This window comes from Mus musculus, chromosome 6, assembly GCF_000001635.26.
Source record: "Mus musculus strain C57BL/6J chromosome 6, GRCm38.p6 C57BL/6J".
NCBI classification, from domain to species: Eukaryota; Metazoa; Chordata; class Mammalia; order Rodentia; family Muridae; genus Mus; species Mus musculus.
Window position 1 is genome coordinate 69,826,202 of NC_000072.6, and position 14,159 is coordinate 69,840,360.

Sequence of the window (14,159 nt, forward strand, 5' to 3'; positions counted from 1 at the left end):
TCCACAATCTGTCCCACCTTGGGATCCATCCTGTATACAATCACCAAACCCAGACAGTATTTTGGATGCCAACAATTGCTTGTTGGTATAGCTGTCTCCTGAGAGATTCTGTCAGTGCCTGATAAATACAAAAGTGGATGCTCACAGCCATCCATAGGACTGAGTACATGGTTCCCAATGAAAGTGCTTGAGAAAATACCCAAGGAGCTGAAGGGGTTTGCAACCCCATAGGAGGAACAACAATATGAACTAACCAGTAACCCCAGAGTTCCCAGGGACTAAACCACCAACCAAAGTGTACACACTATGGGACTCATAGCTTCAGCTGCATATATAGCAGAAGATGGCCTAGTCAGTCATCAGTGGAATGAGAGCCCTTAGTCCTGTGAGGACTGTATGCCCCAGTGTATGTGCATGCCAGGACCAGGAAGCAGGAGTGGGTGAGCAGGAAGAGGGAGGAGGGGATAGAGAGTCATCTGACGGGAAACCATGAAAGGGGATAACATTTGAAATGTAAACTAAGAAAATATCTAAAAAAAAAAAAAAAAAAAAGACTACAGCCGGGCGGTGGTGGCACACACCTTTAATCCCAGCACTTAGGAGGCAAAGGCAGGAGGATTTATTTCTGAGTTTGAGGCCAGCCTGGTCTACAAAGTGAGTGCCAGGACAGCCAGGGCTATACAAATATACCCTGTCTCAAAAACAAACAAACAAACAAAAAAAACCCAAAACAAAACAAAAACAAAATATCAAACAAAAAATGACTACTATTGTGAGACAATCTAGATCAGGAGAGAAATTTCAAACAGTTCCATTTAAAGAAACAACTGATTCTGTCATTTGGGTCATATAACCAAACTAGAGCATATATATTATATAAAAGCTATGTCCAGGCTTTTGAAAAACCTCAATAACTCCAACACAGACTACCAAGACTCTAGAGAAATGGCAACAAGCATGATGAAGATTCCTAGTTCACTACATATGGGAATGTAATAGCTATGAAATCACTGTGAAGTTTTCTGAAACAGCTACAGATATCACTACTACACTACTCAGCTATGCCATTCCTGTGGATATACCTAAAGGATTCTATAACCTACAGCAGACATAAAAGAACATCCATGTACCATTTTTTTTTTGCAACTCAATTCACAATAGATAGGAAATGGGACCAATTTCGATGTACATCACAGTGTAAATGGATAAATGAAATGTAGTACATTGGTTCAATTCAATTTATCTATGTATGAAAACTCATGAAACTAGGAAGACTTCGGAAAACGTGTAGTTCTGGAAAATTATAATGACTAAATCATTCTATTGTCTCATATATATTTGCCACATTCTTCCCACAAGTGTGAATTGTAACTTCAAATTTCAATTGGTTGTTTGACTTGAAGTATATTGATGTAAGAAGCTAGAATGGGACTCCCATATTGGGAGGTTGTTGGAGGGATTACAATAGAAGACATGTGACAGGAAAATACATAGCCAGATACTTTGGGAAGAAATATTTTGTATGGTGGGGATGAAAGTTTGTGAAGGGGATGGTTAAATATATTAAGATGATTCTACTAATCCCTAAAGGAAAATCAATCAAACTAGTAAATCATATTTGATGAGCAAATTTAGGAAGATAATGGACTATCTGGTGACTGGCTTAATGCAGGCACTCAACACAAGGAACATATGTGCAATTACCATATATTAATTATTAGTAAATTTAATTATAATGTGAAGCATCATGCATAGAATATTAAGGTGTATATTACATCTCCAATCATAAAAACACAAAAACACATAGATACATTAATGTATCATGGACAATATTTTCTCATTTCTTCTTTCCTTCCTTTCTTCCTTTTTTTTTGTCTATTTTCCTTTTTCCACTATTTTGTTCTTTCTTTTTGACTTCATTCCTTTTATTGCTTTTTTCTTTTACTGAAAATTCAAATCTTTTCTGATAGAATATATTTTGTTTATGGAGTTTCTTCCTTCTATTCCTCCCAGGTCCTCCTCATGATCCCTTCTTTTAGTATCCACCCACTTTCTCTCTATAAGTAGAAAATACACATGCTTCTATACAAAAATATTTAATAATAATAATGTATAGGATAATAATAATATTAAAGCAAAATAAAATAAATACAATGATATAAAACAAAATATAACACATAAATTTTTTGGCCTGGACTCACAGCAGGACAACTGGATACTGGGTCATCACAATGTCACCACTGAGCCTAAAAGCACTTATGAAATGTTAGTAGAGAAAAGGGAAAATGCATTATCTTTTTTTTTAATTTTCAGGTGTAAATACCAAAGTTTCTCCATTAATCACTATTTCCATATATTGAATGAAAAGTGGGTATTTATGTACCAATACCTGCATTTTTGCTTTGTCCAATAACATTACCTGAAATCCAGATGAATACTCCAGTGATCAGTGGTAAGAACAGCATCTTCCGATTTTATTTCCCCTGTGTAAATTGAGCATGCCGAAGAACATAGACGTACAATCTAAGAGGCAAGGACACCAGATGAAAGAAATATCTGTGGAAATGATGCTGGCTTCATATTGTAAGTACTGAGACTATCAGAAAAGGACACTTTGTACTTCTCTGCCTATGGCTCCCTCTCCTGGTCACTTGATGCAGTGTTTGTAGTTTCCAGACATCTGAGCATGTTTCTTTCCATATAGGATTTAGCAGTGAGTACTATAAAATTCAGGCTTTTGCATAGCTACAGTCATCTGGAAAGAAGAACAACTCAGATCCTTTGCCTTGGTTCACGGTTTCGTTGCTTCCATCAGATTTCTCACAATACAGCTTGAATTTATTGATGTTTTATTATCTGAATTTTTTATATACCCTTACACTTTATAACACTTTAGTCCTCATTAAAATTATTTGAAAAGAGATGCTAAGACTGGAGGTCTTAATAAGACATTCTTCCAGAGATTTTGAATATAAACTTTAAAAAGTTCAAGGGTCTGAACATTGACACATAGAGGTCCGAGTATCAAAATGCTACTTTACCTCATTCCAAATTTAAAAAAAAAAATAGGTATTACATTTTTCATTTTCGACAACCCAGTGTGAGTTCAGAGTGTTTGTCAGGTACTCTATATACAGCGAAGGACAGTAATTATTCCACCAGGTTTATCTTGCAAAGCAAGAGGCACTTTAACAATGTAAAAGCCAATGAATCTTCTGTAGCTCTAAGTGAAAAGGAAGCCTATAGCAGGTCCTACTCAGGACTCAGAACTCTTTGTTGCTGGCAAACCTTCCCTCACGAGCACTGTAGGGAACACCTGAAAATTCTCACTATTGCACTTCTTCACAGAAGGCACCCACTACCTCTAATACTCTCATTCAACAGTGATCTACACATGTAATCTCATGCCTAATTGAAGACACTGAGGAACACATGTCTTCAACAGAATAAGGAAACAAAAATAGGACCCGCTCGCACAGTTCTCTGCACTATAATGTTTTGCCCCTCAGGTACATTCCACAGAACTATAGGTAACCAGCCTTAGTAGAAGCACATCCCAGTAGGGAGAGAAGACCCCAAATACCAATTCTTAGCCCATTGGGACACTTGCAGGTTTTGTTAATGTTGATAATAACGACAGAAGAGTTATGCAGATTGCAAAATATACACAACTTGAGCCAAGTCCAACCTGTAAGAGTAAGCCTATCACTTTAAAAATCCATCAATAAAATGTATGGAGCCAAATATTTTGTCAGATTCAGAAATATCAATATAAAGGCTTAAGAAACATTAAAATAGCAGTAAAATTAAGTCTCCCAATGAGCATAACTCCTTTCTGGTTACACATCCTTTACAAAATGAACTCTACTTAGTTCTTTCAGAAGATATTCTAAATAATTAATAATGTTACTTAGGAAGATAGAAAATATTTAATTCTTTCAGAAGATATTCTAAATAAATCATAATGTTACTTAGGAAGATAGAAGATAATATGATAGGTATTTAAGCATTTTAAAAGAAAATGAAAACTTCATTAAAAACACATGCATTTTTTTTCCATGAGGAAATCATTTATTTAGGCCAGAGGATCTTCTTTTTATTAGATAGTTTCTTAATTTGTATTTCAAATATTCCCCTTCCTCATTCCCCGAAAATCCCCATTCCCTCACCCCACCCCCTGCTCACCAACCCACCCAATCCTGCTTCCTGGCCCTGGCATTCCCCTACACTGGGGCATAGCATGCATCTTTAAAGGAAATCAATGTAATGAAGAAGAAAAGATTAATGCAAAAATTAAACGGTTAAAATTTTGAGAATAAACTAGATTAATGAGATTAATTTCTGATGACACAGAGGCAATACCATGGTTGTTCCGGCTTGAAGAACCAGAAACTGGTACAATTTGAGATCTAGTCAAACCACTCATCCAGCCAGATGTGTCTACTCAAAGCTCATTGCAAACAATTGCTCAAGTTTCCCAGCCCCTCCAATCACACATACACAGAGCGTTCTTTTCCTGTCAAGTTAGGTGGTACATTGATGGGTGCACTGCCTCAAGCAAGGATGTTTTTGTTAGGGCCTGCATCACTATGGGAGGATCATGTGTAGCTTTCATGCAGTAATAAACCCCCAAATAATCAACCTCCTCTCAACTGATTTTGAATATAAAATTTGTGCCTGAGCCATGGCTACTGAACCTGTTAGTGTTCCCGGGGTCTAAATGAACACCTGGTGAGATGCTGTAGACAGCGGCCTGAACACTGTAATAACCAATTCAGTTAAGTTTTTCCATTACTATCTAAAAGACACTGACTTGCAATAGATGGAGGCTGATTGTCCAATAGTAACTGTAAAAGTTATGCATGGACCTGCTTCCTAGTCCCATGCTCCCAGAAATAAGACTCAGAGTCAAAATACATTTACAAATACCTTGGCCATATATAGTTATGCACTTTGCTGTCTAGAAATATAACTTAAGGTAACCAATTTAATTTAATTTACATTTTCTTATGTAGCTGATTACCTGTGCTCAGGTAACATGTGTCCCTTTCCACACATCTTCCCTGGACTGATCCTTTCTGCAACTCTATCCCATAATACTTTCTCCTCCTAGATATACCACCTCCCATTTCCTGCCTAAGCCATAGGCCTTAGGTTTTTTAATTGACAGGTGATGCATCCATAAAATAAACAAGATGTCCTCTCTACAGAGCATGAAGCCTGTTACTTCACAACATCACCACTGGTTCCTAATAATATAACAGTGCAAAGTCATGACCATCCTTTCCAAGCAAACTTTGTGAATACTTTTTTATTCATTTCCAGTCATATCCTGGTATATTTTGTGCTTTTTGAAATATATATCAAATGCTTTTCCACAAAACAGTTATGTGGAATGTCCTAAAGGTCATGTATATCACCCTTTCCCTTCTACACTAGAATCTTCATCTTGGCACAGATCCTGTCACATTCAGAATTTCTCATTATACTGTACCTTAACTTCAGTGTCCATCTTAGAAAATAGTACCTGCCTCACCAAACATGGACAGCCCACACAAGCAGTCATAACTCACCCTCCATCCCCATTTATCTCCTGCATCTCATTCTCTACTTTCCCAAAATCCATAGCAATAACAGAAACAGGAACTTGAAAGGACTCATCATTTTGAGATGAAATAAGCGAAGTGATCATCTAAAGCAAGACTATAGCTGAGCTTTTATCTCAGTACATCAAGGCAAGGACATCCCTAGATATTCATTAAAGATGCTTTCTTATTTCCATTAAATACTTTTGGCTTCTTAGTCACAGATCAAGTGCCCATAAGCATGTGGTTTTATTTCTGGGTATTCAATTCTATTCCACTGATCAAACTGTCTGTCTCTTTACCAATACCATGCAGTTTTTAATCACTGTTGCTATGTAGTAAAACTTGAAATCTGGGATGTTGATTCCCCAAGAATTTATTTTATTGTTAAAAATTGTTTTTGCTGTCCTGTTTTGTTGTTATTGTTGTTGTTTATCCACATGAAATTGAATTGCTTTTTCCATGTCTTTGAAGAGTTATGTTGGAATTTGGATGGAGATTGCATTGAATCTTTGGATTTCTTTTGGTAAGATGGCCAGTTTTACTATGTTAATCCTACCAATCCATGAGCATGGGAAGATCTCTACATTTTCTGAGGTCTTCTTCCATTTCTTGAGAGACATGACGTTCTAGTCAAACAGATAATTTACTTGTTTAGTTAGAATTACCCCAAGGTATTTTACATTGTGTATAACTATTTTGAAGGATATTGTTTCCTGAGTTTCTTTCTTGGTCCATTTTTTATTTGTGTAAAAAAGGGGAAGGGTACTGATTCATTTCAATAAGTTTTATATACAACTACTTTGATGAAGTTGTTTATCAGCTGAAAAAGTTCTGTGACAAATTTTTGGGGTTGCTTATGTAAACAATCACACCATCTGCATATAACGATACTTATACTTCTTTCTTGAAATCCTCTTGTTGTATTATTGCTCTAGCTAGAACTTGGCATGTGATATTCAATGGATATGGAAGAGTAAGCATCCTTGTCTTGCCCCAGATTATGGTGGGATTGCTTCAATTACCTCTCCATTTAATTTGAAATTGGTTTTTGGTTTGCTGTATATTGCTTTCATTTTTTTATTATTTTATCTTTAAAATATTTTTATTAGATATTTTCTTCCTTTCCATTTCAAATGCTATGCCCTTTACAGTCCCACCTCCACCTGCTCCCCAACTCACCCACTCCTGCTTCCTGGCACTGGCATTCCCCTATTCAGGGTCATGGAATATTTGCAAGAACAAGGCCTCATCCAGATGGTGGAGGCCCATGCCTAGCTCTTTGGGGGCAGAGGCAGGTGGATTTCTGAGTTTGAGGACAGCCTGGTCTACAAAGTGAGTTCCAGGACAGCCAGGGCTGTATAGAGAAACCCTGTCTGGAAAAAATAAAAAACAAAACAAAACAAAACAAAAACAAAAAACAAAAAACAAAACAAACAAAAAGAACAAGGGCCTCTCCTCCCATTGATGACCAACTAGGCCATCCACTACCAAATATACAGCTATAGACACAAGCTCTGGGGGTACTGGTTAGTTCATACTTCCTTCTATAGGGTTGAAGACCCCTTCAGTTCCTTGGGTACTTTCTCTAGCTCCTTCATTGAGGACATTGTGTTTCATCCAATAGATGACTTTGAGCATCAACTTCTGTATTTTCCAGGCTCTGGCATAGTCTAACAGGAGACAGCTCTATCAGGGTCCTGTCAGAAAAATCTTGTAGGCATTTACAATAGTGTCTGGGTTTGGTGGTTGCTAATGGGATGGATCCCCAGGTGGGGCAGTCTGTGGATGGTCCTTCCTTTAGTCTCAGTACCGAACTTTGTCTCTGTAACTCCTTCCATTGGTACTTTGTTCCCTATTCTAAGAATGAAGGAAGTATCCACACTTTGGTCTTCCTTCTTCTTGAGTTTCAAGTGTTTCACAAATAGTATCTTGGGTATTCTAAATTTCTTGGCTAATATCCACTAATCATTAAGTGCATATCATGTATGTTCTTTTGTGATTGGGTTACCTCACTTAGGATGATATCCTCCAGATCTATCCATTTGTCTAAGAATTTCATAAATTCATTGTTTTTGATAGCTGAGTAGTACTCCATTGTGTAAATGTATCACATTTTCCTTATCCATTCCTCTGTTGAGGGACATCTGGGATATTTCTAGCTTCTTCCATTACCTCTTAAGAGAGTACAGGTAAGAAATGACATGTACCCTGGGTTGAGTTTCTAGCTAATAGCACTTCTTTTTGTACCAGGGATTGTATTACACCAGAAATCTTTCCTCCCAAAGTATAATATGTTTAATTTTCTTGGGAGTACACCAAGCAAGATCAGATTCCCCAAGTCTGATCCAGGTTGAAGAAGTCAATTTATACTAAGGTATCTTCATCAACTCTTTGCTGATTGCATACCTGCTTCAAAGTTGGCAGGATTTCTCTTTTTCATAGGCAGGAAGAGTGGTTTAAAAATCTTTGAATTGGAGTTATCAAAACCTAGAAATCAAGTACATGTTACATCTCAAATTCAGATCCTCTGCATGTACTTAATCATTAAACTATTTCCACAGACTTTTTCCTCAATATTTTAATCCTATAAATAGATACATTTTTATGTCCAAATAACTCCAGCTGAGTGGTGTGTGTGTGTGTGTGTGTGTATGTGTGTGTGTGTGTGTGTGTGTGTGTGTGTGTGCCTCTGTTGACAAAAGTGTTGAATGAATCTCAGTAGTTGCCATAAATCTGATACATATAAATAGGATTTTTTCTTTATGTTTTTGCTTTTTTTATTTTTATTATACATGTAAAAAAATTCCCTTGTTTTGACACTAAGCATGGGGAAAAGTACAGGGTATAGGACATAGTAAACTTTTTCTGACTCCTACACAGAAACATCCGATTAAACTTTAATCCCTGGCAAAGTGAGGCACTCTGAGCAGCTGAGCATGTGGATACACCAGCCAGCATTCCACTTCTTCTTCCATGCTTATATCATGGACTGAATTACTGTGGAAGGGGTATTTAAAGCAATTTGACAGTAATAAGTTGCAAGATCTTCAGGCTGCAAACTGTTAATCTTTACGGAATACCGTGTGCCAGATCCACTGCCACTGAACCGGCCAAGCTGATTGCACCATAAATGAGGAGATGGAGAGATGTCCCTGGTTTTTGCTGATACCATGTTAAATACTTGTAAATATTCTCACTTGCTTGACATGTGATGGTGACACTTTCTCCCAGCAATGCAGACAGGGAGGCTGGAGACTGAGTCACCTGAATGTCACATCTGGCATCTGAGATTGGAAAATTGAAAACAAATCCACATGTGATTAATTCTCTCACAAGAAGATTGTCACTGAGACCAAGCAACACTGACTACAGGAAGCTGAGAGAATTTCCAGTGCTGTCTTCCTTACCTGTAAGCCACAGCAGCAGCAACCCCAGGAGCTGAGTGGGCACACTCCTATCTGTGTGTGATCAGTGTGAGGCTGACTCCAGCACAGGGTGTGACCTGACTATGAAGAAATCCTCATGTTAGTGCACTATGATTTGTGTACATGCAAATCACCAAAGTGTAGGCACAGCGGAAGGACTCATTACAGACCTGTGGTTCTCTGATGTCTCAAACTGAGAAACAGGACATTTTTTTTAAGTTTTGTTGTTTGTATGTTTGTTTGTTTTATTTTGTTTTTGGTTTGTTTTTGTTTTTATTTTCGTTTTTATTTTGGTTTTTTGGATACAGGGTTTCTCTGTGTAGCCCTGGCTGTCCTGGAACTCACTTTGTAGACGAAGCTGGCCTCAAACTCAGAAATCTGCCTGCCTTTGACTACCAAGTGCTGGGATTAAAGGCATACACCACCACCACCTGGCTCACTGGACAGGTTTATTTGTAGGAAATGTGCTTCTCTTTGAACAACAAAGAACAGTAATAATCTATGATTTACACCTTATTTTGATTTCTATCATGTCCTCTATAGAGGTACCATGTTTTCCTCCATGTCAGTATGTTTCAGGTATCTTACTCTTCTAAGCAGTACTAACTGGTTCCATTGTCCTTTCCAAGATAGGTGTAGACTTTATTGCTGCCATACAGCTTCTTCTGTTTTGTTTTGTTTTTTCCCTATGTTTGTTTGTGAGCTTGAATATTACAATATTTTCCCTAAATTTTACCTATTCCATGCCCCCCCAAATTATCCCTGTTTGCTTTCGAATTCATGGCCTCTTTTTCCATTTGTTCTTATGTATTTTTGTACACACACACACACACATACACACACACACACACACACTCCTAAATATAATACCTTGAGTCCTTATAACATTACATTACATATGTTTTCAGGGCTTATCTTTTCAACCTGGACATTCAATTGTTGTGCTACTACCTAAGGAGAAGTACTTCTGCTACCAGATTTACCCACTTCATACATATATATATATATATATATATATTTTGTAGAATTTAGGCCCCATGAGATGTTGCCCATCCTGTTTGTCCTTTTATTTGCTGTCCTCCTTATTCAACTGACATTTGAGTACTCATGTTGTCAAAACTTTGTAGGTATAGTGGTATAGCTTTGTTGTTACCTCACAACAAACTCCATGATCCTATTGGTCTTTCCACTTGCTTATGCTAAATGTTCCCTGAAATTTGGGTATGAAAGTGTAATGTAGATATATCACATTGGACTGAGCAACAGAACTGACCTTGCAGCTTCTTGGTCACAGTGATTTCCAGAAATGTAATAGAATAATTGTGGAGAGTGTGGTTTGTAAAGGAAGACAGAATCTCACATAAATAACCCATCAGTTCAGGGTAACAATCTCACTTTACTTTCTTTTTTATTATTATTATTATTATTATAACGTATTTTCCTCAATTACATTTAGAATGCTATCCCAAAAGTCCCCCATACCCTCCCCCCCCACTTCCCTACCCACCCATTCCCATTTTTTGGCCCTGGCATTCCCCTGTACTGGGGCATATAAAATTTGCCTGTCCAATGGGCCTCTCTTTCCAGTGATGGCCGACTAGACCATCTTTTGATACATATGCAGCTAGAGTCAAGAGCTCCGGGGTACTGGTTAGTTCATAATGTTGTTGCACCTACAGGGTTGCAGATCTCTTTAGCTCTTTGGATATTTTCTCTAGCTCCTCCATTGGGGGCCCTGTGATCCATCCAATAGCTGACTGTGAGCATCTACTTAAGTGTTTGCTAGGCCCCGGCCTAGTCTCACAAGAGACAGCTATATCAGGGTCCTTTCAGTAAACACTTGCTAGTGTATGCAATGGTGTCATCGTTTGGAGGCTAATTATGGGATGGATCTCTGGATATGGCAGTCTCTAGATGGTCCATCATTTTGTCTCAGCTCCAAACTTTGTCTCTGTAACTCCCTCCATAGGTGATTGTTTCCAATTCAAAAAAGAGTCAAAGTGTTCACACTTTGGTTTTCATTCTTCTTGAGTTTCATGTGTTTTGCAAATTGTATCTTATATCTAGGGTATACTAAGTATCTGGGCTAATATCCACTTATCAGGAAGTACATATCATTTGAGTTCTTTTGTGATTGTGTTACCTCACTCAGGATGATGCCTTCCAGGTCCATCCATTTGCCTAGGAATTTCATAAATTCATTCTTTTTAATAGCTGAGTAGTACTCCATTGTGTAAATGTACCACATTTTTTATATCCATTCCTCTGTTGAGGGGCATCTGGGTTCTTTCCAACTTCTGGCTAGATTCACTAGAGGGCACAGGGACAGCATCCTAAATAACAAAATCAGAAATGAAAAGGGAGACATAACAACAGAGCCTGAAGAAATCCAAAACACCATCAGATCCTTCTACAAAAGGCTATACTCAACAAAACTGGAAAACCTGGATAAAATGGACAAATTTTTAGACAGATAACAGAAGCCAAAGTTAAATCAGGATCAAGTTAATGATCTAAACAGTCCCATATCCCCTAAAGAAATAGAAGCAGTCATTAATAGTCTCCCAGCCAAAAAAAGCCCAGGACCAGATGGGTTTAGTGCAGAGTTCTATCAGACCTTCAGAGAAGATCAAATTCCAGTTCTGCACAAACTATTCCACAAAATAGAAGTAGAAGGTACTCTACCCAACTCATTCTATGAAGCCACAATTACTCTGATACCTAAACCACAGAAAGATCCAACAAAGATAGAGAACTTCAGACAAATTTCCCTTATGAATATTGATGCAAAAATACGCAATAAAATTCTCGCTTTCTGAATCCAAGAACATATTAAAGCAATCATCCATTCTGACCAAGTAGGTTTTATTCCAGGGATGCAGGTATGGTTTAATATACGGAAATCCATCAATGTAATCCATTATATAAACAAACTCAAAGAAAAAAACCTCATGATCATCTTGTTAGATGCAGAGAAAGCATTTGACAAGATCCAACACCCATTCATGATAAAAGTCTTGGAAAGATCAAGAATTCAAGGCCCATACCTAAACATCATAAAAGCAATCTACAGCAAACCAGTAGCCAACATCAAAGCAAATGGTGAGAAGCTAGAAGCAATCCCACTAAAATCAGGGCCTAGACAAGGCTGCCCACTTTCTCCCTACCTCTTCAACATAGCACTTGAAGTCCTAGCCAGAGCAATTCGACAACAAAAGGAGATCAAGAGGATACAAATTGGAAAAGAGGAAGTCAAAATATCACTTTTTGCAGATGATATGATAGTATATGTAAGTGATCCTAAAAATTCCACCAGAGAACTCCTAAACCTTATAAACAGCTTCGGTGAAGTAGCTGGATATAAAATTAACTCAAACAAGTCAATGGCCTTTCTCTACACAAAGATTAAACAGGCTGAGAAAGAAATTAGGGAAACAACACCCTTCTCAATAGTCACAAATAATATAAAATACCGTGGCGTGACTCTAACTAAGGAAGTGAAAGATCTGTATGTTAAGAACTTCAAGTCTCTGAAGAAAGAAATTAAAGAAGATCATAGAAGATGGAAAGATCTCCCATGCTCATGGATTGGCAGGATCAACATTGTAAAAATGGCTATCTTGCCAAAAGCAATCTACAGATTCAATGCAATCCCCATAAAAATTCCAACTCAATTCTTCACTTTACTTACTTTTTTTTTAAAATTTATTTATTAGGTATTTTCCTCGTTTACATTTTCAATGCTATCCCAAAGGTCCTCATACCCACCCCCAAATCCCCTACCCACCCACTGCCCCTTTTTGGCCCTGACGTTCCCCTGTACTGGGACATATAAAGTTTGCAAGTCCAATGGGCCTCTCTTTGCAGTGATGACCAACTAGGACATCTTTTGAAACATATGCAGCTAAAGACAAGAGCTCCCGGGTACTGGTTAGTTCATATTGTTGTTCCACCTATAGGGTTGCAGTTCCCTTTAGCTCCTATCCTCCATTAGGGGCTGTGTGACCCATCCAATAGCTGACTGTGATCATCAACTTTTGTGTTTGCTAGGCCCCGGCATAGTCTCACAAGAGAGAGCTATATCTGGGTCCTTTCAGCAAAATCTTGCTAGTGTATGCAATGGTGTCAGCATTTGGAAGCTGATTATGGGATGGATCCCTGCATATGGCAATCACTAGATGGTCCATCCTTTCGTCACAGCTCCAAATTTTGTCTCTATAACTCCTTCTATGGGTGTTTTGTTCCCATTTCTAAGAAAGGGTAAAGTGTCCACACTTTGGTCTTCGTTCTTCTTGAATTTCATGCGTTTGGCAAGTTGTATCTTATATCTTGGCTATCCTAAGTTTCTGGGCTAAAGGCCACCAACAGATTGGGAAAGGATCTTTACCTATCCCAAATCAGATAGGGGACTAATATCCAATATATATAAAGAACTCAAGAAGGTGGACTCCAGAAAATCAAATAACCCCATTAAAAAATGGGGCTCAGAGCTGAACAAAGAATTTTCACCTGAGGAATACCGAATGGCAGAGAAGCACCTGAAAAAATGTTCAACATCCTTAATCATCAGGGAAATGCAAATCAAAACAACCCTGAGATTCCACTTCACTCCAGTCAGAATAGCTAAGATCAAAAACTCAGGTGACAGCAGATGCTGGCGAGGATGTGGAGAAAGGGGAACACTCCTCCATTGTTGGTGGGATTGCAAGCTTGTACAACCACTCTGGAAATCAGTCTGGCGGTTCCTCAGAAAATTGGACATATTACTACTGGAGGATCCCGCAATACCTCTCCTGGGCATATACCCAGAAGATGCCCCAACCGGTAAGAAGGACACATGCTCCACTATGTTCATAGCAGCCTTACTTATAATAGCCAGAAGTTGGAAAGGACCCAGATACCCCTCAACAGAGGAATGGATACAGAAAATGTGGTACATTTACACAATGGAATACTACTCAGCTATTAAAAAAATGAATTGATGAAATTCCTAGGCAAATGGATGGACCTGGAGGGTATCATCCAGAGTGAAGTAACCCAATCACAAAGGAACTCTAACAATATGTATTCACTTTACTTTCTTATGACAGCTCAGCTACACATGAATTGTTTCCATCAAGCCAGAAAAAATGACATGGGTTTTCTC

At 38.0% G+C, this 14,159-nt stretch overlaps 1 pseudogene and 1 further gene; one reads left to right on the forward strand and one right to left on the reverse strand.

Annotated features, from left to right (window-relative positions):
- The window catches only part of Igk (immunoglobulin kappa chain complex), a 3,171,119-nt gene that overhangs the window by 2,270,566 nt on the left and 886,394 nt on the right, over nt 1-14,159 (forward strand).
- Nucleotides 8,591-9,044, reverse strand: Igkv12-42 (immunoglobulin kappa chain variable 12-42; annotated as a pseudogene). The gene is given in 2 exon segments: nt 8,591-8,872; nt 8,996-9,044. Coding segments are annotated over 2 exon segments (331 nt in total).